This window comes from Mustela lutreola, chromosome 8, assembly GCF_030435805.1.
Source record: "Mustela lutreola isolate mMusLut2 chromosome 8, mMusLut2.pri, whole genome shotgun sequence".
NCBI classification, from domain to species: Eukaryota; Metazoa; Chordata; class Mammalia; order Carnivora; family Mustelidae; genus Mustela; species Mustela lutreola.
In genome coordinates this window covers 67,136,634-67,164,318 of record NC_081297.1, presented here as the reverse complement: position 1 = coordinate 67,164,318, position 27,685 = coordinate 67,136,634, and the positions used below count along the sequence as shown (strand labels likewise).

The 27,685-nt window shown below is 49.3% G+C and overlaps 2 protein-coding genes across 2 annotated transcripts in view; both read right to left on the bottom strand.

Annotated features, from left to right (window-relative positions):
* The window catches only part of RPAP3 (RNA polymerase II associated protein 3), a 47,339-nt gene extending 46,686 nt beyond the window's left edge, over positions 1 to 653 (bottom strand). Inside the window, exon 1 of the mRNA XM_059185557.1 lies at positions 574 to 653. The gene's annotated coding sequence lies outside the window, so the exon portion shown is untranslated. The remainder of the gene's footprint in view (positions 1 to 573) is intronic.
* Positions 654 to 7,919: 7,266 nt separating this feature from the next.
* ENDOU (endonuclease, poly(U) specific) lies at positions 7,920 to 26,210 on the bottom strand. The gene is made up of 10 exons (XM_059185555.1): positions 22,568 to 26,210; positions 17,730 to 17,852; positions 15,373 to 15,444; positions 14,784 to 14,918; positions 14,163 to 14,334; positions 13,568 to 13,767; positions 11,277 to 11,390; positions 10,555 to 10,661; positions 9,664 to 9,806; positions 7,920 to 9,039 (listed from the first exon to the last, which is right to left on the bottom strand). The coding sequence occupies exons 1-10, from the start codon at positions 22,620 to 22,622 to the stop codon at positions 8,919 to 8,921; spliced, it is 1,242 nt and encodes a 413-aa protein (XP_059041538.1). The 5' UTR covers positions 22,623 to 26,210; the 3' UTR covers positions 7,920 to 8,918.
* Between the last annotated feature and the right edge of the window lie 1,475 nt (positions 26,211 to 27,685).

The window sequence follows — 27,685 nt, the reverse complement described above, 5'->3', positions numbered from 1 at the left end:
TGAAGTACTTTGCTGGGGACTCAAAAATAGGAATAAACGCAGCAAGCCCCTGAGATGCTGCAAAGGGTCGAACCCCTTTTCCATTTCACTCATCACCTCTTCTGCTCCCGAAGGTACGACTGGTCCCACGGAACCTACGCCGGGGATGGAGTCCGAGCAGGGAACCAGAAACTTCCAGTGCCGGGGCGTATCGCTTTCACCCTCGGTATCCGCGCGAACACAGCAGCCCCACGCCGAAAGGGGGCGGGCGCCCCGCAGTTCTCCAAGGAGGGTGGATCTGCGATCGAATCACCGCCAATCGGCCCAATTCCCCGCGCGGCCGGGATGGAGGGACGGTCGGCGGAGCAGATCCTCCATACCTGGGCGCGCAGGGCGAGCCCCTTCCGGAACGGAACGCTCACCCGGGACGCCGCTACCCTGGACACCGCCGTGCCGCCGCGTCCTCGCCTCCCCGCTCACGCCTTCCTGCCCTCGCCTCCCCCGCGGCCCACGGCCGCGCGCCCTCTTTGTGCCAGGCCACCCCCAAAGCCTCGACGGCTACTGCAGCCAACGATAAAGGTAAAGCCGGCTCACCTCGCTAGGCCGTTACTGCCCGCAGGCCGGACCCCAAGCCCGCAGCGTCTCACGCCGAGCCCCGCCTTCCCGAGCTTTCCCACAAGTCCCCGCGTGCCCTCGCCCCGCCCCTTGGCGTCGGGGCGGAGCGTGCGCAGAAGGGCAGATAAGGTGCGCCTCTTTTCTTGGGGAACAATTAGAGAATTGACAGGTGTGTGAAAGCCAGATCTGACGCCTTGCCTGCTTCCAATATGGCTAAACTTCACAGGAGACAACCGAAAGCTGCAGAGTCATTCTGACTCGTTTTGATTCCCAAAATAATAACTGGGAATCCCCTCAGAACAATTTTGGCCCGAATATTTTCCTTGCGGGTCGTTTCTCTAGGTCACGACCTTTGTAAGCATGATGACCATCTCAGAAAGGTACTGTTCCAAACAGACTGTGTAATCTTGGAACTCTGACAATTATGAAGGTGGTTTTTTTTTTTTCTTTTCCTTTAAGTACCTGTATTTGGCAAATCAGTTCTTCAGTCTCTTTTCCGCTTTGCAAGTAAACTCTCCTTTTTCTAAGTGTATCTACATCTGAGTCTTTTTTGGACGTGTGTCAGTATTAAGGTCTGTCTTTAGAAATGCCCTGGCTTACAAACAAGAAAGAGGGGCGCCTGGGTGGCTCAGTGGGTTAAAGCCTCTGCCTTCAGCTCGGGTCATGATCCCAGGGTCCTGGGATCGAGCCCCACATTGGGCTCTCTGCTCAACAGGGAGCCTGCTTCCTCCTCTCTCTCTCTCTCTCTCTGCCTGCCTCTCTGCCTACTCCTGATCTCTGTCTCTCAATAAAAAGAAAGCATGTTTTAAACAAAGAAGAAAGAATGTGAAGGTTTTAGTGCTTCTTACTTCTGCTTACCATATGAGTGAGCTTTCTTTCCTTTTCATGACAACGCTAAAATTGTAAAATAGGGCGCCTGGGCAGCTCAGTTAGTTAAGCAACTGCCTTTGGCTCAGGTCATGATCCTGGAGTCCTGGGATCGTGTCCCACATCAGGCTCCCTGCTTGGAGGGGAATCTGCTTCTTCCTCCGATCTCTCCCCTCTCATGCTCTCTCTCTCAAATAAATAAATAAGATCTTTATCAAAAAAAAAAAAAACTGTAAAACAAAAATTATGTCAACAGTCCTTGAAAACAAACAGAAGCAAACAAACCTGTCAGTTTGAAACAACTCAATGATCTCAAACATTAGCCCCAAAATCCAGTTCAGTGACTCTCAGTCTTGGCTGAACTTTGGAATCATCTATGTGACATGGAAAAAAATAAAATAGGAGCACCTGGGCGACTCAGTCCATTAAGGCTCCTGCCTCTGTTTTCAGTTCAGGTCATGACCTTTGGGTCCTGGGATGGAGCCACAGTTAGGTCCCATGCTCAGCAGGGAGTCTGCTTGGGATTCTCTCTCTCTCCCTCTGCCTTTACCCTCCTGCATGCTTTCCTTCTCTCTCTCTCTCCAAGATAAATAAATAAATCTTTTTTTAAAAATACTGATGTCTAGGTTTTGTCCCTAAAGATTCTGATTTCATTAGTGCAGCCTAGGCATCATCAGTTTTAAAACACAAAGATACAACTGTGCCTTTGAAGCTGGGAATCACTAATCCAGCTAATGGTCAATGAAAAAACACCCGGGGTCCTCTCTTACTAGGGCATATTATTAGCTCATCTTTCCAACTATAAAATTATTCGGTGTCTTTGTATTTTAACATCATAGTAGTCAAATCATTAAGTATATGAGGCATTGAAATGCCTTTTTTGGTTTTGTGTTGGAAAACTGAATTTTCAGAGTTATTTTGTGTTTTAAAATTAATAATAATTTTAAAACAGATATTTATGGATGTTCTTAACAAAAGCAACTGTATTTTTTAAAAGATTTTATTTATTTATTTGAGGGAGAATGAGTGAGAGAGCACATGAGAGAGGAGAAGGTCAGAGGGAAAAGCAGACTCCCCAGGGAGCTGGGAGGCCAATGTGGGACTCGATCCTGGAAGTCCGGGATCATGACCTGAGCTGAAGGCAGTTGCTCAACCAACTGAGCTACCCAGGTGCCTGCAACTGTATTTTTTTCTTTTTTTTAATGAATTCTGTCAGAGTCAGCTGAGATGAGAGAGAAGGGGGCAGCCGGCTGCTCTGGTAAGACCTCATAGATGCTTGGGTGAATCCTCCCTTCTGTTTCCCTCTTAAGTCACAAAGTTTCTTAGTGAGTTAGTTTCTTAGTGAATTCAGAATCAAAGTGAAAGGACTTAGTTGAATGGTCTTTATGGCAATTGTTACTTAATTCTGAGACTTTCGTTGTTCTAAAAAAACAAAAAAAAAACAAAAAAAACAAAAACTATGCTTCAATGATAGCTTTCACTCTTGTGAGTTAAGACACAGGCCGTTCTTTTCTGGATTACAGACCTTCCCACTTCTGTTGACACATCTTCAAATAGTTCTCACCAAGATTGATAAATTGTGACTTTCTTTCATGTCTCCTTTATTAATTTCTTCTCTTAGTGTGAATAAACTCCAGTCATCTCATTTGCATTTGTTGTTAGTATTTCTACAGTCACTGTTCAAAATATATGTCTTCTCAGAGTGGAAATATATATGCATGATATCACCGCAAGAAAAATGCTGCAATTAATGATTCTGAATGATGTTAATTTTGTGTTAATGTCCCAAACAATTATTGAGATTTTTCAAGCAGCTAAATAAGGGAACATTCTGGCAGTTAATATGAATCTTAAGAAAGGCAATATGAGCTAAGTAGCTTTATTTAGCAAGAACATTTATGTACCTTGGGACTTCCTGTTACAAACTGTGTGAAGTTTGATTGCATGTAAGATAAACCCCAGTAAAAGAGTGGCTTCAACGTGAAAGAATAATATTTCTCTTTCAAGTAAAAGAAGACTGATTATAAGCAGTCCAGGGTTGGTATGATCATTCCAGGGTCAGACCCAGGCCCCTTCTACCTTGCTGTTCCCACCATCTTCAGCACCCGGCTTCCCTGGTGACTGGATGCTCGAGCTCCCACCAATCTTGTCTTCAATCCAGGCAGCAGGAGGGGGCAGAATAGGATGTAAGTTGTCTGTAATGTACCCCCTGGCCTTTAAGAACTCCCTTTTGCCTGCCACTGGCCAGGACTTAGACACATGGCCACTCCTGGGTGCAGGGGAGGTTTTTACTCTTGGAAGTCATGGTGCTCATCCGAAAACTAAGAATTCAATGATTAAGGGAAAACAAGAGGAGAGCAGGTATTGAAGGGAAACCAGTCACTTCGACCACAGGCCTTCGTAAGTATTCTTTGGAAGTTTCCTTCTGTTCTTATGTTTACTGAGTTTTTATTATGAATGGGTGTTGGACTTTTGTCAAATGCTTTTTCTTCATTTATTTATATGATTGTGCAATTTCTTGTTTTTAGTCTGTTGATGTGCTAGATTACATTAATTGATTTTTGCATAGCAAGCCAGCTTTGCAGACCTAGCATAAGTCCCACTTGGCTGGGGTACGCGATTCTTTTTATACCTTTTTGGATGCTATTTACCAAAATTTTGTTGAGGATTTTTACATCTATATTCATGAGATCTATTGGTCTGTAGTTTTCTTTTCTTGTAATGCCTTTGTCTAGTTTCAGTATTAGCAATGCTGACCTAATAAAATTAGTTACAAAGCATTCCCTCTTTTTCTATCCTCTGAAAGAGATTGTAGAAAATTGGTTAAATTTCTTCCTAACTATTTGGTAGAATTTACCAGGGAACCCATCTGGGACTGGTGTTTTCTCTTTTAGAAGGTTATTATATTACTTATTTCTTTAATAGATATAGGCCTAACCAGATCATCTATTTCCTCTTGTGTCCTTCAAGGAATTCATTCATTTAGGTTACCAAGTTTATGAGCATAGAGTTGTTCACAGTATTCTTTTATTATCCCGTTAACTGTCATAGAGTCTGCAGTGCTGTTCTTCTTTCATTTTGATATAATTTGTGTCCTCTCCTGTTTTCTTAGCTAGCTTGACTAGAGGCATATCAACTTTATTTATCTTTTCAAAGAACTAGTTTTTACTTTCCTTGATTTTCTCTATTGATTTCCTATTTTCAACTTCATTCATTTCTGCTCTAATTCTTATTATTTCTTTTCTTTTACTTAGGTTTTATTTTTCTCTGCTTTTTCTAGTTTCCTAAGGTAGAAACTTAGATGATTGATTTTAGATTCTTCTTCTTTTCTAATATATGAATTCAGTGCTATAAATTTTCCTCTAAACAATGTATATCACAAATTTTGATAAGTTATATTTTAATTTTCATTTAGTTCAAAATGTATTAAAATTTGTCTTGAGGTTTTTTTCCTTGACTCATGTTATTTAGAAGTGTGTTGTTTAATGTCCATGTATTTTATGGTTTTCCAATTATCTTTTGTTACTGATGTCTAGTTTAACTCCATTGTGAGCTGAGAGCAGACATTATAGGGTTCTATTCTTTGGAATTTGTTAAGGGGTATTTTGTGGCCCAGAATGTAGTCTATCTTGGTGAATGATCCATATGACTTTGAGAAAAATGTGCAATCTATCTTATTCAATGAAATAGTCTACAGATGTCAATTATATTCAGTTGATTGATGATGTGGCTGAGTTTAACTGTATCCTTACTGATTTTCTGCCTACCAGATCTATTTATGAGAAAAGGATATTGGCATCTCCAACTATGATAGTGGATTCATCTATTTCTTCTTTCTGTTTTATCAGTTTTTGCCTCATGTAGTTTCATGCTGTGTTGTTAGATGTATACACATTAAGAATTGTTACATCTTTTTGGACAGTTGACCCATTTAACTTTATGTAATGCCCTTATTCTTCCCTGATAACTTTCCTTACTTTGAAGTCTGGTCTGTCTGAAATTGAAACTATACCTGCTTTCTTTTGATTAGTGCTAGCATGGTGTGTTTTTCTCTGTCCACTTACTTTTCATCTTTGGGTGTCTTTATATTTAAAGTGTGTTTCTTGTAGACAACATATAGTTGGTTCTTGGTTTTGATCCACTATTACAATCTCTTTTTCATTTTTTGCATTTAGACCACAGACATTCAAAGTAACTATTGAGATAGTTGAATTAATATCTGCCATACTCATTACTGTTTTCTATTTGTTGCCCTAGGTCTTTGTTCCTATTTTTGTCTTCCATTCTTTTTCTGGCTTTTCTGTTTTTAATTGAGGATTTCATATGATTCCCTTTTTTTCTCCTTTCTTAGCAAATCCATTATACTTTTTACTTTTTTTAGCCATTGCCCTAGAGTTTGCAATATACATTTACAACATCAGTCCATGTCCACTTTCAAATAACACTCTACCACATCAAGGGTAATGTGAGTGCCTTATAATAACAAAATAATCCTAATTTCTCTCTCATCCCTTGTACCTGCTATTCATTTCACTTATATATGAGAATAAATATATATGTATATGTCCATAATAAATATTAGTATACAACTCTGTGCTTAGCACAGAGCCTGATGCAGGGTTCAATCTCATGACCCCAAGATCATGACCTGAGCTGAAATCAAGAGTTGGACACTCAACTAACTGAGCCACCCAGGGGCCCTCTTTTAACACTTTAAATATTTCATGCCATTCTCTTCTTGCTTGAATGGTTTATGAGGAGAGGTCAGATGTATTTCTTTTCTTTGCTCCTCTGTAGGTAAGATTCTCTCCACCCCCAACTCTGGTTTCTTTCACAATTATTCTTTATCTTTGATTTTCAGTAATTTGAAAATGATACATCAAAATATAGTGGGGTTTTTTGACATTTATTCTGCTTGGTGTTTTCCGAGCTTCCTGGCTCTCTGGTTTGATGTCTGACATTAATTTGGGGAAATTCTCAGTCATCATCGTTTCAAATATTTCTTCTGTTCCTTTCTCCCTTTCTTCTCCTTCTGGCATTCTCATTATGTGTATATTATACCTTTTGTAGTCGTCCCACAGTCTTTGGCTATTCTGTTTCATTGTTTTTGTGGTCTTTATTCTCTTTGATTTTTGTTTTTTGAGGATTCTAATGAGATATCCTTAAGCTCAGAGTTTCTCTCCTCAAATGTGTCCAATCTACTAATAAGCCCATCGAAGTATTCTTCATTTCTGTTACAGTGTTTTCATCCCTAGCATTTCTTTTTGGTTCTTCTTAGGATTTCCATCTCTCTGCTTATATTGCCCATCAGTTCTTACATGCTATCTACTTTACTCATTATAGCCCTTAACATATTGATAATAGTTGCTTTAATTTCCTATCTGAAAATTACAACATCCCTGCCATGTCTGTTTCTGATGTTTGCTCTAGCTCTTGAAATTATCTTACTTTACCTTTTGATATGCTTTGTAATTTTTTCTCGATTGCCAGGCATGGTAAATCGGCCTTTGGTAATGTTGGGGGTGGGGGGCGGAAGCATTCTACAGTCCTGTGATTGGGTCACAGTGTTTTAGTGAGCCTATACCTCTGGATTGGGAACTTCACAAGCATTTCTCAGGTTTGTGCCCCCTTTGTGTGGAAGAGGATGGCTAACGTGGGTGGAGTTGGGTTTTTCCCTTCCCCTGGTAAGTTAAACTCTGGTAATATTCTAGCAAGTCAGCCAACAGCTAACAAGTCTCCCCCAAGGGCAGGCTTTGTTAACAAGGACAGAGCGCTCTTGCTATTTCAAAATGGTTCCTCTTCTCCTCCCTGTGCCAGAAGCCCAGGAGGGTTTTTCTCTGGTACACACTAGGGGAACCTGGCGGAGCTCCCAGAGGTAAATCTCACAATCCTGTGGCATTCCCCTAACCCTGGCTTGCCTGGAGTTTTGAACTCAGAGTAGTCTGCACTGCCTCTCCTTCAGACAATTCATCTATTCCCTTTCACATTTTCCTATCCTGGCACTGGTTTCTGCAATGCCTTTCTGCAGGAGAGTCTCTTCTCCAGTAAGCTTATCTTTCCAAGCTTATTCCAATCTATATTTGCCTGACTTTCTAATCTTGAGGGCCCTGGTTTGCTGGAGTCATCTCTTCTACAGATCCAAGAAGAGTTGTTGATTTTTCAGTCTGTTCAGTTTTTCACTTGTTGTTAGGATGGAATAGTGACTTCCAAGCTCCTAATATGTGGAACCAGAAGTCATAAGTGCTTTCCCTCCTTCTACTCTTCACGTTACAAATCAGCCAGGAGGCTTCTCTTCCTCTCTTGGCTAGAGAGACTTGATGAGTCAGTCCTCTTGGATTTGAGATACCACATTCTCCACACCATCCTGAAGAGCCACAGAACCCAGCAACATCACTCCGGGGAAAAGAAAGGGAGGGGGACAGACAGTTGAGGGGGGTCATATACAAAGAGGAGACTGATTTCAATTTTCTTTAATGACTTTAATTGGAGACTCAAACCCTGTAAACCATAGTTCAAGCCTAGTTCTGTGGGACAGTGTCTGGTTCTCCGTAAGGCCACAGGAGGAGAAATGCATAATTGAGGTTGGAACAGGGAGCTCCCCTCTCCCTGATCTTTAAATCTGGAGTAATTCCAGCAAATTATGGCTACTGGATTAGCCTTACAATAATTTTTAATGTCACCAAGCTCCAAGTTCCTTTCTTCCTCCTATTTGGGGAACTCTTTTACAAACTATGTGGGATCGAAATATACCTCTGTACCCACACTAGCATCTACGAGTAGAAAGCTTCTTGATGCAGTTGTTGAGCTAGCCTGGAGAAGTTCACTCCCTCCCAAGCTCACTCACTGCATCAACCCACTCTCCTCTCCATCAAGCATCAGAGTTCTCCCAGACCCTGTCCTGAGATGCTATAACCCAAGAAAAGACCAACTACCCACTGCTTGATTTCCATGGTCAGAGTTCTTTGAGGCCCCAACATAGGGCTGAATTGCAGTTTGCAAAGCTGTGTATGATAACAGCCATTATAGTGACCTTGAATTCTTATCTGCTGTTCTTTTTAAGAACAATTGAGAACACCTTCACAGTAATGATATCAGGTTTGCCCTCTCACCAACTCCAAAAAGAAGAAAGGGGGCAAACCCCTTCCCTTTACAGTCAAAAGAAACATGAGGCCTAGAGAGGTCAAGGAATTGTCTATGGTTTTACCTCCCATCAGGGCCAAGGGCCACAGGGGGCTCCCATCTTCTCTGTCTGGACTCCCTTTCCAAAATGCTGGAGCACAAAGATTTTACTGTTCCTCTCCATTTTTCTTATTTGTACTTTTCTCTGTTAACCATAAGGGCATTTCTAGACTTGGGAATCCCTCTCAGTCTCCTCTAGCCTCCTGCAGCCCAGAGCAGATAGCCCCTGCATCCTGCAGAAACTCTCACTGCTCTCATGCCCCATAGGGCTCCAAGCTCTATCGAGTAGAAGATACCACATAGGCCGTGGCGATGTATTTCTTGCCATTTCCATAGGTGGACTTGTCCCAGGGATAGGTCTGGATGGCCAAGGGATAGCCACCCAGGCTTAACTGGCATCTGTGGAGGAAAGATGGCCAAGTCATAGGGGCCCATCACGTCTCCCCATGCCCATCCCCTCACTAGGGAGATCAAGCCCAACCCATGCAGAGAACTGCCCCAGCTTTCTTCAGCCATTACCTCCCACTCCCCATGCACAGGCACCCCTTCAGAAGGACTCCTTTTTCCCAGAGCAGTAATCTAAAATCTCAGATTCTAGAGCTGAACCCCCAGAAATTAAACGTCTGCTTAGGGTTTCAGACATATTAGGACCCAAAGTCCTCAAACGTTAGAAGAGATGAAGCCCAGTGGTTTCAAGCTATACTCTCTGGGGCTCCGGAGTTCCCTCTAGCAGCCTTGGGGACCGAAGAGAGAGGCCTGGAGCACCAGGGAAAGTGCATCTCTAACTGTTTGACCTATGATGGTTCTGCATAAGATTTCAGGTGGTGGTTCTGCCACTGAGGTGAAGGTTGGCAACCACCAGCCTTATCTAACAACCTCATTTCCCAAGTGAGAAAACTTGAGGTGCCGAAGGGTGGTCTGTCCAAGCCAGAGAGTTGCAGAATCCAGCTCTCCTGGTTGTCCTGTCTGAGGACAGCCTGTGGCTCCAGCCTGCTCCCCAGGCCTGGCTGGCCCAGTACTTACACTTTGCCTGGCCTTGCAATGAAGCACAGGGAATAGAGCGCAAACTCAAATTCAGGGCTGCTGCCGATGAAAGCTGAGCCCACCTCCTTGTAGTAGCCGTCCCAGTTGAACTGCATGGCTAACACGTCAGGGTAAGACTCCCACTGCAGAGAGTAATAAAGGAGGCCTGGTGAATGCCATGAGTGGAGTCTGCCAGACAGGTGGTACATGGCAGCAGCCCCCAGGAGGGGCCTGCATGAGTTTTCTGGGGAGGCTGGATTCTTTACATCGACCAAGGAAACGGTCTGCCCAGCTAAAGGGTCTGAGCCCTACTTGGACCCACTGTCTGGAGCTGCCAGCATGAGTCTCCCGAAGAGGCCAGAGCCTGCTTTCCTGTGACTGACACCAGGATAGCGGGGACCATAATGCTTCCTTTGTAGCTATGACATGTGGAGGAGAAAGACAATTTATTGTCCCCCAATTATTTCCTGGCACAGGGCAGCAAAGGTTTCTTTTCTCTAAAATGTAAGGAGTTGAACTTAGGCTCGCCAGGCTGAAATTTCCAGCCAAGGCCACATTCTAAAGAAGTTCAGGTAGGAGGTCAATACATACCTTTGCGACTTGTTCCCCTCTGAAGATCTTCCCGGCCCCCAGCCTCCCATCCAGGGATAGTGCTCTTTGCCTCCTGCCTCTCCGGGTCTGGAGGCTTCACTGTTTGGAAGGGAATCTCAGGGTCCTCGCTGCCTAAACCCACTGGCCACCAGATCGGGAAGTCATCTTCACCATCCCTGCTAGGCAGCCAACGAGAGGCAGGGCGAGAGGCCTGTCTGGCTGCTGGGAGTGCAGAGTGAGGGCAGAAAGTCTGGGTACTAATAAGCTTCTCCAGCCCACAGGTCAGCACCCAGTACTCACCGGGCCGTCGTAGATGTGACTGTAATAGTCAACCAGGCCCTCCTTCTCCTGCATATAGAAGCGGATCCAGTTATGGAAGCCAGTGACCTTGCCTTTTTTGATTTCACCTATAATGAAGAGTTCAAGGTGGGTGATCTGGGCCTCCCCTCCGACTTCTTGCACCCCTTCCCTGCCAAGGCTGTCCCCCTTCTTGAGACTTTGGCTCATAGAATGCACACCTGCTTAGCCCCTTGCCCACACTCCCCAGCATGCCACACATCCCTAACTCTCACCCAGGAAAGCCCTCCCCGCCCCCTTTCAGCTCAAGCCCTTGGGAGAATTCCTCCTGGTTAGCCTGGGTGACCAATCTCCTCTCAGCCATTTCTCCAGTAGCAAGCCAAACTTGGTGGGAGCCTTATGAGGTGAGACAGTGGGGAGAAAGACCATGGGCCTCTTGGAAAGCAGAGGACCATTCAGAAGTAGCCAGCCCTGCCCCTAAACCCAGCTCCCTTCCTACATGTGACCTTTGGGAGCCCTAGTGTCTTCTCCTTCCCCCTTTAGATACTCCACGGGAGACTATCCCTCAAAAACAGCTCCTCAGACCCCTTCTTCTTGGCTTGGGGGTGGACAGGCCTGTCCCTGCTAATAGGCTTGGCTGCAAGTTCTTCAGTGCCTGATGCCGCCCTCCTCCTGAGGGAAGCAGTCTCCCTCCAACTCTTTCTTTCCAGCCATAATGATCCCACCTGAGAAAACGTGTTCAAAGCCACTCGAGTCCTCCTCTTCATTGCCTCTTGAATAGAGCCCAAACCACATGTTCTTCAAGTCATCGACAAACTCTTGTTCGGAGCCGTAGCGGTCTGCGGGGAGGAACACAGAGGACCTAAGAGCGGGGAAGGTGGGACCAGGTCCTGGGAAGCAGGGAAGAGCCACCTGCTCCAGCACATTAAGAGACACAGAGGTTCAACCAACAAAGATAGTTCTCCATTCTGTAACTACCCACAGTGCACCTGTTCTGCAGGCTGAGGAGTCAGCAGGGAATAGCAAGGACAAGATCCCTGCTTTCACAGTTTCATTCCAGCGGAAAAGACAAATAATATACAATATGATTGCGGTTAAGTGCTATGAAGAAAATAAAGCAGAGTGTCCCATGACGGCTGGCGATGGGGTTGGGATGGGGTTGGGCTCTTCTAGAAAGGAAGATCAGAAAGACCTCTCTGAGAAGGTAGCACTAATCAAAGACCTGCAGGATAAGGAGTCAGCCACACAAAACCTGGGGGAAGTGGTCTTCCATGTGGAAGGGACAACAGGAGCAAGGCTCTAAGTCAACCTGGGCTCCGTATTCAATGATCTAAGGGAAAGGCAAGGTGGCTGGAGCACAGTGAGTGTAGTGGGGAGGGGTCGGACAGGAGGTCGGAGAAGTAGGCAGCCACCAGGCCTCACAAGCCATGGCCAGAGAGTTGGGCATCAGTCAAAAAGTAACAATACAAAAATATTTCAATTTACTGTCTACATTCTATGGACCTCAACTGTTTTTAAGTGCTTTCAGTCCTCACATTGAATCTTCACATAGGGTTGATACCAATTATGCCCAGTTTAGAAACAAGGCAGTTGGGCCCCAATGGGGAGGTCGGGGCTGGAGCTCTAATTTAGGGAGCCATCAAATACCAACTGCTGCTCAGAAATGTGTGTGGAGGATACCAAAGAGACACAGACATATGCTAGCCTTTCTAGGACTTAAAACACAGTCAGAAAATGAGACAAAATGTATACACAATAACAGAGAATGGGTTCGCAGCCTGAATGGTTCATACCACTTCCCCAGTGCTAGGCTCTCCGCCCAGTGCTTCACGTGCACTAATCCACAAAGATCCCATTTCACAGATCAGGCTCTGACGGGTAAGGTCATTTGCCCAGGATTACACCACTAACAAGTGGCCCCCTCGGGCCCAAAGCTATTTTGGGCTACCCACCCCCCCCAACCCTTGACCTCTGATGACACGCTGCGGAGATGCCAAAAGGCAGCGGGGAGCTGAGGCAGGTGCAGACCCAGCCTTGTGGGATGTGAGCTGCAACTTGAAGGACAATCTGGGTTTGGACAGGGAGAGACGTGATGGAACAGCCCGGCCTCAGTATGGGATCCCTGGGTCCCAGACCGGGCTCTGCTCACGACTTCGCAGGGCTCAGACAAGTCATCAGCCTGTTGTGGGCGCCCCCACCTCCCCGCTTCTCTCTGGAAAGCTGGAGGGCTCCCCCGACTGCCAAGACTCTCGCTCGTGTTTGCGGCAGAGGACCGCCAGAGGGCGGTGCGGGATCGTGCCCTCTTCACCCGGGTGCTCGGGCGTCACCCTCTTCACCTAAAAGCAGCCGGTGACTCACACGTAAAGGAAGGCGGGCGATGGAAGGCAGCCGCTGTGGGTAGAGGGGAGACCCGGACAGAGCTGCCATGAGGCCCAGCCCGGCTGCCTGGAGTTCAGGAGAGGAATCTGCAGGACGCGAACCGACACAGCCCCCTGCCAAGAACTCCTGCGGCTCAAACCTTTTTTGGTCTGATTCAAATGCGTCCCTATCCGGGGACTAGGCTAGCCGCGCTAGCCAGAACCCCTCCCGGTAGAAGCTTTTGGTGATTTTCTGTTGCTGTTTCCCCAGCAAAAATGTGGGACAAGCCAACAGGCCTTCCTGGACCTGGAGCAGGAGGAAGGAGAATGAGGGACCCGACGACGTGCCTGTGGGATCAGCTGAGTTGGGGGAGGTGCAGGGATGACTCCCGGGCTTGCAGAGAGCCTGAGACTGGAACAGTGAGTGCGTGGCAGGTATCCACAGGCCTCTCAGAGTAAATCAGAGCAGAGGTGACTTGCGAGCCAGCAGAGATTGCTTCCACTGCTTAGGTCCAGGGTCCCTTCTAGCCCTCCCAGAGGCCTGCTGGCCACTACACAACCCTGCCCCTCTCGCTTCACCTCCCCACCATGGAGGCCCAGGGCGGCCAGGCTCTCCTGTCCTGAGCACTGCCTTGTGGGGCTTGGGGTCGCTCACTCACTCTGGTGACGGAGGAAGCCATAGAGTTCTTTCATGACCGCCGTCCTCATGACCTCTCTGAGGAAGGCGTCCTGCTCAGCCAGCTGCTGGGCACTGAAGTGCTCCCCACGACCCGTGGCCCGCTGGTAGTTGTTGAGGAGGTTAATGAAGGCCAAGTAGGTGGGCTTGGAGAACAGCTTCTCGTTGACGTAGGTGAAGAGCCTGCGGGAGGTGGAGGGAGGTGCAAGGGAGGCCTGAACATGGGGCAGGACCACCCCCACCCGTCCCCTGCAGGGGCAGCCAGACAGGTCAGGGCAGGCATGCAAAGGTGGAGGTCAGGAGCAGAGTCAGGACCTCAGCTCCTCTGAAGGGTGTGCATGAGGCAGCTCTTTTCTCCCACTCCAGCTCTTGGAAGCTCAGCTCTCTTCTCGGCCCAGTCAGTCACAGAAACCCTCCCAACTGGATACCCACAGCCCCTCAAGATGGTGTTCTTTGTCCCTGGAGACCTATTTCCTTCTCTCCCTTCCATCCCGCCTGAGGAGAAAAGAGCTGAGGCAGGCAAAGAAGCGAAGCCAGGGGTGGGGGGACACTGTACAGGGAGAGTGAAGGGGACTCACGGCTCTGGGCAGCGGTCCACTTGGTCTCTGGTCTCTGAGGGCGAAATGCGGTTTTGGCTGTTGAGAATGATGTCTGCCTTCTGGGCTTTGTTGACATCCGCCCTGTAGATCTTCTCAGAGATGCTCTGTAGCTCCTCCTTGGTTATAGCATCACTGCTGTAGGAGAAGCCCTCTAGGAGGAGTGGGGAGGGGGTTCTCAGCCCAAGGAAGGCCGGGGGAGGGAGCCCCCCTCCCCTGGGTGCCTTCCAGAAGCAGACAGCCAGAGAAGGAGGCTGCAGTCCATCACCCTAGTGGTTGGGTGAAGGCAGGGACCTCAGGCCCAAAGGCTCCTTAAAATAGGCACATGGCATTGCCTGCAATGCTGCCCACTGCTCCCACCTCCGGGAAGTTCTCCAATGTGGATACGCCCCAGAATCACCTGCAGGGCTTGTTAAAACAGTTTTGGGGGCCCTGCCCCCAGAGTGTCCAATCAGTGGGTCCGGGGGGAATTCCTAGAGTCTCCCCTTCTAATCTATGCCCAGAGGATACTGATACGCTGCTCCAGCGAGCGCACCTGCAGAACTATCGCTCTGGAGAGTTCCTCCATCTCTGGGGCTGTGCTAAAGGGAGCAGGAGACTGACCGTGGCCACAAAGGCTCTCGAAATCCGTGCAGCAGTTCCCAAACTCTGGGCAGCGGGCATCGCAGTGGCATGGTTGGTGCCAGTCGAAGGCCTCGTGGCAGCGGTCCCGGCAGGAGCTGGGTGCCGAGTACAGGTCTGAGAGCACAGGGAGAGGTGTGTGGGGGGCAGACCCCTAGAGGTCGCTCTGGGCCAGCCCGCCGGGTCCCCCCTTCCCCTCCCCCTCCAGCCTCGCCTTCCGCGCTCCTATTGAAGATCTCCAGGGAAGGAAAACAAACAGGCTGAATTGGTACACACCCTCCACGGTCCGGAAGCCCTTGCCTTGTGGAGAGGCCAAACTCTACTTTCTGGCCTGTTGTTTTTATAATCTTCCCACCCTAAAAATAAAATCTCTTCCACTTCCCTCCATAGGCCTCAGGCTCCCTTTCCTGCCTACACCCCAGGCTGCAGAAGCCAGCCCTCATACTGGGTTTGGGGTCCCTCTAGCTCAGGACTGTGCCTGCTGCCGCTGGGATGGCTGCCTCCTCCTTGTCACCTCTCGTGTCCCTCCGCCTTTAGCCTGCAGGCCCCCCCTTTAGAAAGGCAGACTCACGGCCAGCTGGGGCCTCCACCGGCTCTTCCTCCAGCTCCAGGAATGGCTCTGGCTCTTCGGGGCCCTCTTCTCCTGTAGGTGAGAGAAGTAGAGTCACCAGCCACCCCCAAGGGCTCCCTTCCCCTTATGTCCGATTCCCAGTTCCCCCAGCCTCCAGGACAAGCCGTGCAATGGAAGAAAATATGAAACAGGGGCTGAGGCACAATGAACAAGGAGACAAACTAAAAACGGAAGACAGTTTGATTAATATGGAAATAAATGCAGTGCTTTTAAAGTGCCCTAAATAAATAAATAAAAACGGAATACAGAAGGGGATAGATGACTGGAAACTATTCTAAAAAGTGAAAAATATTTCCCCAGGTGACAACGCTCCTTGCCACTTCAGCATTCTGGCGCTCAGTGTGTTCATCTGTACAGAGAGAAGGGGAGGCAGGAAGGGGTGCCCTCTGGATTGAACACCCTGATTCGGGTATGGCTTTTCTTCAAGATCTGTTGATAGAGGACAGGCTTGCTCCTCTCCAGATGACAAGGCCTTGCTTAGGAACATCCCTTACTATAATAACTCCCAGTCACAGTCAAGGGTGAACTCCACCCAGGCCCTCTGGGACTAAGAACTCTAAGAACTGTTTCCTGAGATACCAACTTCCATTCTTTCTTTACAACACTTGGCAATGGCAACAGAGAAGGGGGTGGGGGAGGTGAGTTCAGAAAAGGACGTTAGTATTGCCGCCTTGTTCCCTTGGCCTGCAGGCTGGGTGGAGTGGGGGTGGGGAGGAAGAGGAAGGATACTCCTGGGGACTCTGAGCTCCTCTCCCGTACATGGTGGGAGTAATTTCCCCCAGAGAAGCAACACAGTTACAAAGTGATTGGGAATCCATTAGTGAGCTTGCTGGATGGTGTTGTGTTATCAGAAGCACAGGCCAGACTATGTGTTCAGCCAACACCCTGTGTTCTGATCACTTCCTTGGTGACAGGCTGTGTTCTAAGTCCTGACCATCCACCGGTTCTTAACTCCGCCAAAGTTATGCTGAACAGACTTTCAAGGGCTGATTTAGGGTCTCAAGCGTCATCCATATTTTTTCTTTGGGAAAAGGATTCTGAGGTGCAAATCAGAGTCTTGGAGATGGACTGGCTCCCAAGCTAAGTCATGTCTGTGCTGCGAAATGCCAGCCCGATGGTCCAAGCTGAACAGGCTCTCCTGTGTCTGCTGAATAGGGCACAAGGCGAGGGGAAAGGGACAGGCTCTGATTCTGACACCGAGCTCTGGACCTGTGTTTCCCTCCCTGGGCTTGATCAACAGAACTCCTGCTGGTATAGATGGTGTTTTCATGTAAATGGAATGAGGGTTCCTTCTGGTTCAAGCAGCTCAGTGGGCACATGGCTGGGTCAGCAGATATCTCCTTTGGGAAAATTAGAAAAAGGTACTCCTTTCTCTCAGTCGACACATCTCTTCACCAAGCAAGGAATATGGGTTAGCAAGAATGGACTCAATTTTGGTCAACTTGGCTTCTCAGCCAGGTACCCTTGTGCAGTGTACAACCTGCACAACCGTATGCCGTGGTCTTGCTAGCCATTACCTACCATGGCTCTAGCGATCATGTTTTCCAAACTGAGAGTCGGGGCACCTGGTTTGACAGTGAACTTAATGAGGCTTCATGTCCTAAAGCAGAAGACCATTTATCTGGCGGTCTAAAACACTGGAAGCATCCAAACAAGAGGATTATTCAAAATAATTTTTCAAATGACCTTTAAACTATGTTAGAGTAACAGAGAAACAATTGGCCTCTGAGAGTAGTGCGTGTCCCATTTAATCACTGGACAGGGAATGACAGATTGAAGGTGTTCCAGCCACTCGGTCCACTCATTACCAGGAGAGTGGTGTGTGTGAATCACAACAGTCACAGTGACACCACGCAGGCTCCCTGGGGGCATAGAGGTTGGAGAGTTCGACTCCCTTTTTACACTTTGGTGATATAAAGTGTTGTATTACAGTTGGTCATGAGATACATGCTATGTTAATGTTTGTTACTATTCTGCTGCATTTGGAATTACTTGAACTTCCAAAATAGTATTGCTTATCCTGATAGTTCAGATAGATATTCCAGATAAATAATATCTATTAAGTTGAAGTTTTAGACTGGGACAGCCTAGAATAGCTGGGACAAGCAGTTGACAAATCCTGACTTTTGCACTGCTCGTCAGTGTCCTCATTTGGGCTCCTGGAGCCGTGTCATCATCCATCACGGAACCCAGTTCTGCAGTCCAGACACCTGAGCCAGCACCCTGCAGGCAGTCTTGGCGTGGGCATGGCCTGGCCCACTGTGCCTCCCAGACCCTTCCCCCACAAGGAGCCTCACCAGTACACACGTGCTCATAGTCTTCACAGCAGTCCCCATGCCGGGGACACTGGCGGTCACACTGGCAGGCAGCGTCCCGGTGAAATTTCTCATCACAGCGAGATGCACAGGACTCTAATTTTCCTACGGGCAGTAAAGGTCACAAACTCAGCTCTGTGAGGGTCATATTCTCCCTCTCAAGGTGCCCCCTGTGGTAGGGTTTGCAGACAGGGGCATGGGGCCCACCTAGCAGGGAAGATCATTGCCATCTGCTGCAGAGAAATACATGGGCAGCCTCCCACGCACCGGCAAAAACCTCATCCCCATCCCACTCCCACCCAACCTGTATTGCAGAACTCATAATATACTTGAGGATCACAGACTTGAATGCTGAGCGAGGCTAGACCTCTAAGAGAAGTCAGTAAAGAAGCAAGGAGGCAGTAGGAATTGGTGGGGACTGTAACAAACTTGGAACTGATGCTTGGCCTGAAATTGATAGCCACTCCCAGCTCCAGCCCCTTCTGCTGGAGTGCAGGCTCAGTGCTGCCAGAACCTCTAGTTTTTTTAAGAGAATCCTTCCTTTTCATATGAAGTTTTCCAATTTTTAAAAAATTTCTGCAGACCAAAGAAAGAGGTCTGTGGACTGGTCGTGACCCACAGGTCATCACTCACCTGTCACATAGGTGAAGGTGGTCACTACTGTTCCAGTGATCCCACCTGCCCTCTCCCCAGGCACCCCCTTCCTCTCATCCTGCCCCTTTTATGTCTTCTGCTCCTTTGTTCTTTGCTCCCCTTCACCTGGTCCCCCCTGCACCCTGTTTCTCCCAGGTCCCATCTTTCGGTTTCTTCTAGTCTTTGGAAAGGGTTTGAATTAGTTTATGCTCATGTGGGGAACAAGTATACGTGAGAATTGGATTCTGGAACAGGATCCGCTGTGTAACCACAGACCACATCCCTTACTCCAGCCACATGGCCTGCAGAAGCAAATTTTTGGTCACAAGGGGCATAGACAAAAAATTTTGAAAGAAATGGTACAAGCCCGCTACTACTCTTAAAAACACAACCCCCGCCATGCCCACCCCAGCAAAGACAGAGTCGGAAGGTGTCTTTGGTGACAGCTGGCTTCGGGGGCCCTTTCCTTCCATTCTGAGACTTAAGGGTAATTACAGGGACTTTGTTTCCACTTGAGGTTCCTGAGGTTTGGGTTTCGTGAATGCTGGGTTTAGGGGCCCGGCTGTGGGCGAGGAAGGATGTCAAGATCAGGGTCAGAGTCGCCATTAGCATCGGAATTTGTATGAATGTGGAAACCAAAACCTAATTTGCACCAGAGTTACAGTGCATTAGGTTCGAATTAAAAGCTACGGTCAGGATTTGGGCTGGAGTTAAATTTATCGATGAAGTAAAAGTTCTGCATTGCTGTTTGGCCGAGGAATAAGGGGACAGGTTTAATGCCACTCCAGGGTTGAAGAGTGTGTCAAGACTAGGAGAAGAGAAATTACCCCACTTTTGCCTTAGATTAGATTTGGAGTTTGGTTCTAGTGGTGACTCCACACAGGTACCGTATCTCGATTTAAGCCTGGATTGGGGGGTGCCTGGATGGCTCAGTGGGTTAAGGCCTCTGCTTTCCGCTCAGGTCATGATCCCAGGGTCCTGGGATAGAGCCTCACATCGGGCTCTCTGCTCAGCAAGGAGCCTGCTTCTCTCTCTCTCTGCCTGCCTCTCTGCCTACTTGTGATCTCTGTCAAATAAATAAATAAAGTCTTAAAAAAAAAAAAAAAAAAAAAAAGCCTGTATTGGGTGGGAGGTGAATATGAAGGTTGTGGGTTTAGTTACTACTTTGGATTCTGGGATTACGGTTTATATGGTGTTCATGAGGGTGGCAGAGCAAAGAACTTGACCTGGACTCTGGGGCCAAAACTTCATGGGGTTGGAATTCTGGTTTGGCTGCTTTCGAGCTATAAGCTCTTGGGCAAGTTATTTGACCTTCTGTGCCTGGGTTTCCTTATCTGTGAAAGTGTCATGACAATGGAGTCCGTCTCATAGAATATTTATAAGCATTAAATGAGTTGATATTTGTGAAGCACTTAGTACAGTACATTATCCTTACTAGCAACATGGGCTGCTTAGATAAATAAACAGCGATAATATTCCACACCCAGCTCCAATGTGGCAAGTGCTCAGACTGGCTAGAGCAGTCTTCCCTGTGGACGCACTTCATCCGACTGACTCCCTCCCTGGCTTCCAGCAGGGCCAGCCCTTAGACCAGGGTGTCGGTGCATTTATGTCGCTGACAGTTTCTTAGCTGACGTCATTGCTGTGAGCCTGTATTCTCTACATCAAAGAGGTGTCAGGTCAAGGTTAACCACGTCCTGAGGCAGCCTCAAGTTGGATCCAGGGCCTCCCATGTGGCAGGCCTTTGATCCAGTGGGTTGTCCTTGAAAACAACCAGGCCCAAGGCCACTTGTCCTTTCAGGCTCAATGGAACTCTTTCTGAATCTTAAATGTTGCTCCCTTGGAACCTAAATGCAAAAACCTTAAGGAGAAATTTTTAGGCAGGAGGAAGGCTCAGTCAGCTGCCTGCCCAGTCAGCCTGGCAGAACACCCAGAATCCAAAGGGAGAAAATTCAGACAAATCAAGGCAACATTCACAATGGGCCCGATCAGCAGAGTCCCAGGAAAGAATTCACTTCATTCCAGCAGCTGGCACAGACTGAGAAGGGCTCCACGTGACTAGTCAGCTCTCTGGAGCTCAGGAGAATGCCCCCCACGGCCCTGGCTGAGTGAACCTTGTCATCTCTGTTCGAAAACTTTGTCCCCAGTGAGAACTCCCTTCCCCATAAACTTGGTCTGCTTTGAGATGACCTTGGGATTTGAAGGTGGGGAGGAGAGGTAGCAGGGACTTCTTTTCCTCATAGGTACCTCGCTGGGCTGTCCTGGGGACACTCAATGAACCGAGTCACTCTGAATCCTCACTCCAGTGTCCCCACCCTGTGCCTGTGGGCCACACAGGGCCCTGTGCGAGCCTCGCTCCCTGGCCAGGCACTGAGTCACTGCTTCAGCAGCCATCTGCCCCTTGCCCTTCTGCCTCATCTCTCTGAGCCCTGGCCTTCTTCACATTGGCCTTGTCTGTCTCAGACCCAGGCTTTTCCTCCATTCCCCTGCAAGGGCTTAGGGCCTCCCCTGTCTCATGAGATGCTAAATTTCTCTGCAGTCTCCAAAACTTCAATATGCCAGAAGGTCCACTCGCTACCCACGCTGCCTGCCCAGAGAGTCTGGTCCCAAACCTGGGTGTCGCTATTACACCAGCACTTAGCTGCTCTGAGGGTCGGGACATCATCCTCCATCCGTGCCTGTCCAGGAGCCCCAGAGGCGGTTTCCCTGGAGACCTAGCCAACCAAGAAGATTCGTTTCCAGGACCAGCTTCCTGCCCCAGTTCTCCCGAAACAACCAGGCTCCTAAGGCTGATGGTGACTCCTCCATATGATTCATTGTCTTGCATCTAAGTTCTGAGATGTAGGAACTAGGAAGGACGAGAGCCGAGCCCCTTCCTGCCCACCTTAGGAAAGAAGGCAGCAAGGATAGACTCGCACCTCCCCGTCCACCCCACATCCAGATCAGATTGCCCTCCTCCCCCAGGAGCAAGGGCTCCACTTGCGTTTCTAAAGCCACTGTTGCCTCTGTTCTCGAGGATGGCTGCTCAGAGACCCAATGTCTAAAGTTGCTCTCCTCTCCTGAGACTGGGATGGGCTAACCGAGCGGCCACTGGCTCACACTAAGCTAGAAGTTCCATGCCCTCCCCATTGGCTGCCCACCACCCAAGGCCCCCGACAGAGCTGATTCCCAGCTGCTCTGCCACGGGTGCCGGAGTAGAGGTCCCCCATCCCTCCCAGTGCAGGGAATTCCGTTTGGGAATCCCATCATGGGTCTCCATATATAACCTGACTGGAAACGAGGGTTTCTGCCAGGAATAGGCATATACATACGCATAACCCAAACCTCAGCTGGTTGAGCTCTCACTCCACGTAAGGTGCTTTTTATACAGTATCTTAATTCATCCTTACGACAGTCCGATTTAAGAACCACCTGGCTTGGGTGGGGTGGGCATCAAGCTCTGATTCTTTCTCCTCTGGGCAGAGGAGGGTTCTCCCCACACCTCTCAGCTCAGGCCCCTCCCTTGGCCGCCGTTCCTCCGCACCCATTAACCAACTGCCAGTGAACACATCAGCATCAGCACTCTGCCCAGCTACCAAGGAAAGCATTGCTGTCCTTCTGCTGGTCCCATTCCCTGCACCGCTAGTAACTACAGGCCAGTTCCGTGCTCTAGTTCTTTAGTCACTGGGTCAGAGGCCCATTCCACTGACCATTTGTATAGCCTAGAGAGCACATGGCCCACCTTTGGACCAGGGCCTTTTCCAGTTTCCCGCTGAGCCTGCCCATCTCCTGAGATTTTACCCAGAGCAGGGTCCTACCCCAAACAACCTCACCCACCCACAGGCAGTGGAGAGAGTTTCCAAGGGCAGCCAGGCCACTCAAACCCAGCAAGCTTTACATCACACAGCGGTCCCACAGACAAACCTTGGTGAGATCAAAAGTCAGACTGGAGCAAGGGATGTCTGGGTCTGGTCTTCCAAGGACTTATGAAGGGGGTTCCATGACATTAGTCCCTCAGCCATGCTCCTCAGTCCCCTCCACCCCAAAGACAACTCCTATACTCTGACAGGGATGGATTCTAAGGTGCTCCATGGCTCTAGGACAGAGCTGAAGTTTCCTTGTCCCACTCTGCTCATACCTCTACCAAGTTCCCCAACTCTCTGCTTCTTTACACAGGACTATTACACCCCCACCAGATAATGACTTACCAGCCCAGGCCAGGCTGAAGAGTATGGCCACTATCAGGGGCACACAGGCCCTCATGATGCCCAGTTGGAAGCCAAAAGGGGATGGGCTGTTGGACTTTCACTAGAGTCAAGGTGAATGTCACAGCTCTCAAATGAGCCTTATTGCCCAGGCTGATCCTTTTAAAGACATCAGAACTTGTGGATCTGGTACCTCCAGATCCTTCCAGGAAGAAAAAGGGGAGGGAGGGACCCTAGATGGATAAGAGGTGGAGAGGGGGTGGGGCCCAACAGCTGTTTGAAGCCAGAGGGAAGGTGACTAAGCAGGCAGGTAATTCCAGATGTTTAGAACAGGTAATACTAGCTGTGGCCAGAAAATAGGTCATGTAAGCAGACACAGCAAGATGGGCCTAGTTTGGGGGAAGGGAGGGTGCGGTTCTCCATCCCAAGTGGGAGACTAATGGCCTGGTCTGTGGCTGATGCCCTCCAAACACCCACCTACTGGCAAGCCACTGTCCTGGCCTTCCAAGGAGCTATAGGCTGGCTTCATCTTTGAGTTCCTGATGCTAATATGAGAAATCTAGTGAGATGATTGTTCCAAATTTGACCGGCAGTGAAGCTCAAGCATTAGGGTCAGTCCAAGGAGAGATACAGGAGGTGTGGGTCAGAAATAAGGGCTGCTCTTATTAGCGTCAAACCACACATAGCCCAAGGACCCCAGAAATAATATGCAAATAGTATCTAATTCTGACTGAGTCAGCACCTCAACTTCTCACAGTTCAGTTTCTCACAGGTTCCAGCTTTACGAGGTCAGCGGTGGGCTAGAGGTTCAGAGACAGCCAGAGGCCCCATCCTTCCTCTCCTGGGGGCCCAGGAGCCCACTCCTTTCATCCCCCTACTTACACTCGTCTTCCCGTGGGCCCTCCCCAGGGAGGTGAGGCTTCTCCAAGTCCTTCCTCCCCAAGTCCCAGGAGCGGCAATGGGGGACTGCCAAGTTCCCCCTCCTATTAAAGGCGAAATCTGTTAAGTAAATTGTTCTTTCCAGAAAGAGTGCTGCATGGAGATTCTGCCCTCTCAATAAAAGAAAAGCCTCATATAAGAAGGCAAAACTGATGAACCATTCAGACTATTCTATAGTGACTTTTCTCCAGGGGTGAAGTAAGGGGACACATCCTTCTCTGCCAGCATGCTTGAAATATGGGATGCTTCCTCCCTCTGACCTCAGTTTCCCCATCTCTGGAATGACAGGGTTGAACCTGATGAGCCCTGCCAAGTTCATTTCGGGGCTTCCCTCCAACACCCAGGGTGGGCTGCCGCGGTGGAGTGGGGAGAATCCTCCCCCTACTCTCAGTGCGGAGATGAGACCCCACGTGGCACTCCGGGGTGCACAGGACAGCCTGTGACAAGCTGCCTTACAAGAGACTCACAGCAGAAGCCCAGCTGACACATCAGCCTGGCCCTTTCATGGAGCAGGGAGGGTGGTTGAGGGAGTAGAAGCAGAAAGTCTGCCTGGACTGCTCCAGTGGTCAAGTCCAAGTAGAGAGCGGGCTGCGACCACGGCCAGTGGGCTGGCGACACAAACCTGGATTTCAGACTCTGGTTAGTTTAGGGAATAAAGGAGATGCTCACTGGATGGGCCAGGAGAACAACCCCTCAGAATTTGGGGTGGACGGTGCCTTCCAGGGGCCCGGCTGGAGGCACCCCACTGAGACTGACGGTGTGGAGTCCGTCCGGGCCCCGGGCGGCCCTACCATCCAGCTGAGCAGCCTGTCGGAAGGAACTTCCAGGCAAGAGCACCTCCTCCCTCCAACAGGGGAATTTTAGGGCAGGAGCAAGGGTGGGAGCTTAGGGATGGTTGACACTGACCCCATAGAGCCAGAGGGCCCATCTGAGGACCCAGGTCTGAAACAAGAACCATAATGCCAGCTTTAAGGACAATAGCCAACACTGACCGAGCACGTGCCGTAGAGTACTATGCCAGAACCTCCTACGCACTCCCTCCTTCCCTCTTGTACAACCCTTCAGAGTATTATTGTTATCCTCATTCACAGGGGAGGAAACTGAGGCACAGAAATGTTGGCAGGTACCCCCAGGAGCACATCGGTAAGTTATGCGGCAGGACTTCCAACCAGACACCGTCCTAATGAGCACTGATGCCACATTGTCCCACAGAATGCATCAACACCACTTAACCACGTCTGGGTTACAAAGCACCGTGGTCTGCACTCAGATTACGTGGAATGAAAGGGACCTCAGCAGCCATGTGGCTCCACTCCTCCTATGAAGTTGCAAGCCTGGCACGATCCTAAAAGGCTGTCCTGCCTCCACTCGGATGCCTCTGTGCCTCTCGGGGCAACCCCGGGACTGTGTAAGCCAAGGCATGCTGACGTGGAGGAAAGTAGATAGGACAGTTGGCAACAGTCCAGCAAGCCAGTGTCTGAACACACCTCTGTACACTCCTGCAAAGATGCCTCATAGATAGATTCGATTCGTCTATGCGTATGTAGAGATGCGCATATCAGATTACATATGTTACATATGCGTATATAGAGATAAATGCAGGGAAGGGTGTTCCAGGCGGCTGGCTGGCCTGGCTGGCTTTCCAAGTTCTCCCCCAGTTAGGTTCTCATGTGGGCTTTCTACCTCCATTAAAAGCCCTTCCCAGGGGGCCAGCCAGCAAGTGAGAGTCATAGGAGGTGGGGTCCTGGAGACATGGGCCTGGAGGGGATGGCGACAGGTGAATGGTGGATGGTAGTCCCATGGCCAGAACACGCACAGAGATGCCTTATCAGGAAGTGAGGACAGGTGCAGAGGGTGAAGGCAGGTGAGCAAGGATCCCAGAAGCAGTCAGATCAGGCGGTCAGCAGTGTAGGGAATGGGGATTCCATGAGCAAATATTTGCTGAGCACTCACTAGGGTGCCTGTGCTGTGCTGTTCCCAGGCCAGCAGGATTCAGCCTGGCCTGAGCCAGGCTGGAAAACGGGCTCTTAGAACCTATTGGTTTCCCATGGGACAGAGCACAGAGAAGCCTCAGCATTAGATGGCTGTTGGAAGTAGATCCCACATATCTCTGGGCTACCGGGGCGGTGAGGGGTCATCAGGACCCAGAGGCTATGGCCCAGGGGACATACACCAAGGTCAACCTTGTCCTCTATGAAACCAAGGCTCAGTCACTTCAGCACAAGACCAGAACTGGATGGGTCCTGCAGTTAGCCCAGCTCAGGGAAGGCCTATAATCCCCTCCCAAGCAGGCACCTGGCTCCTGAAGATGCTAGACCTCCAGGCTCCATCCCACTGTGGCTCGGGAAGTGCCCCAGGATAGAGACCCGGACAGTCACCCACATCTGGTCACTTGTGACCCAGCTCAGTCTGAAGTCCCCTCTCGCTGAACATGTTCTAGAATAGCTCCACATGGGGTTTGCTTTCACACTGACTTGTAGGTTGTGTCCCACCGTTGGGTTTCCAGGCCTTTCTTTTTAAGTTTGTGGGCAGCCCTGATACTCAGCGTCACACTCACCACCCCCCAAGTCCCGTGGATGCATGAGTCAGATAGACGTGTGCCACCGAGTGCACTCACCAGAGTCCCGGGCTGTGCTTCTGGTTCTGCTGGCCAAACCACAGGCCAGTCCTCTGCCTGCATTGCCTTCACCTGGGCTTTCCACCTCCTACTCTCCTCCAGGCCCAGGGCAAACCCACCCTCCCGCGAACCAATCCTCTGCCCTCCAACCAGAGGAATCGCTCCTGCCTGTGGACTCAGTTCTTGATATTTGTCCTGGGCGCCATTGACATATCCCGGCCCCTTGGGTGATGTGGCCAGCATGGCATCCGTTAACCCTCGCACTGCAATTTAACTTTTCATCCATATAGGCTGCTTCTTCATCTCTGCTTCCTGGGTCCCCTCTACTTTCTCGTATTTTCATTGAAGGTTGTTAAATAACCACCAACACGGACAAGGAGCCAAGAATGAATGAAGGAGCAAACTGAGCCTTTCAGCCCCACTTGTTACGGAGTCTTGACGGAAGATGGTGAGCCAGAGAGAGCAGACAGGGCCCTCTTTGAGATCTGGAAGCTTCTGTGGGGGCCTTATGGGCAGTGGGTGGAAATGGGATCTAGGGACTCATTGTGTACTTATGTTTTCATAGCAAACACACCGTTTGTGGCAATATTGCAGGTTTGCTTGGAACTCATAGAAATCTAATGCCCCTCCTCCCAAGCACTCCCTTGGCATCACCATGGCTAGGGGCAGCCAACACAGGGATCAGACAGGACCTAGGACTCCAGCAGCTTCTGAATCAGATGTAACAGATAACTCAACCTTATCCCACTTTTTAGGTTCCCAAAGTTACCACCTGCCTACACTTTCCCCCCCTTTGGCTGCTGTGCTAATGTTTGTTTTACGCTACCCAATGATGTTTATAAAATAAAGATTCTGTCTCGTGTCCTCAAACCCCAGTAGTTTTAGGGGAGGCTCTGGAGGCACAGCTGGGAACAAAGAGAAGCAGATAAGACAGGCAGACCAAGATAAGGAGGTTCGGAGAGACAGCGAGGGAGTGAGCCAGGGCAAGGTCAGGAGGGAGGGCGGGGAGCCGCCGCCGAGCAGGAGCCTGGCACTGGCACCAGGAACCCCACCAGCCTCTTGCCCCAGGTGTGTCGGCACAGCTGTGGCCGCTCTGGCCTCCCAAAGACAATAGTGGAACTGGCAGGAGCGGTTCCTACCCAGGGTGTGAAGATCTACCATCTTTCAAAACTGTCATAATTAGTGTCTAAGGTAGTTGGCTTATGGCCAATTTCCCTCTTTCTCAGCCTTTATTCATTCGCCTGACTTTGCTAAGCAGAATGGATGCGAGGACGAGAAGTTTAGCCTCCCAAGGGGGAGGGAGACAATGGACAAAGCACAGGGAGAGCTGGGATTGGGGGAGCAGAACCCAATGCTGAGACTATTGAGTTCAAATCCCAATTCTACCACTCCCCAGCTATACAACCCCGGGCAGGTTTTCTGATCTCTCTGGGCCTTGGTTTCCCCCATCACTGTAAAATAGAGCAAGTAAAAGTACCTGACGAGGCTCTTGTGAAAATTGAATGAGTTAATACTTTTGAAGCTCTTAGAATAGTTCCCGGCACATAACAAGAACAGAATAGTGT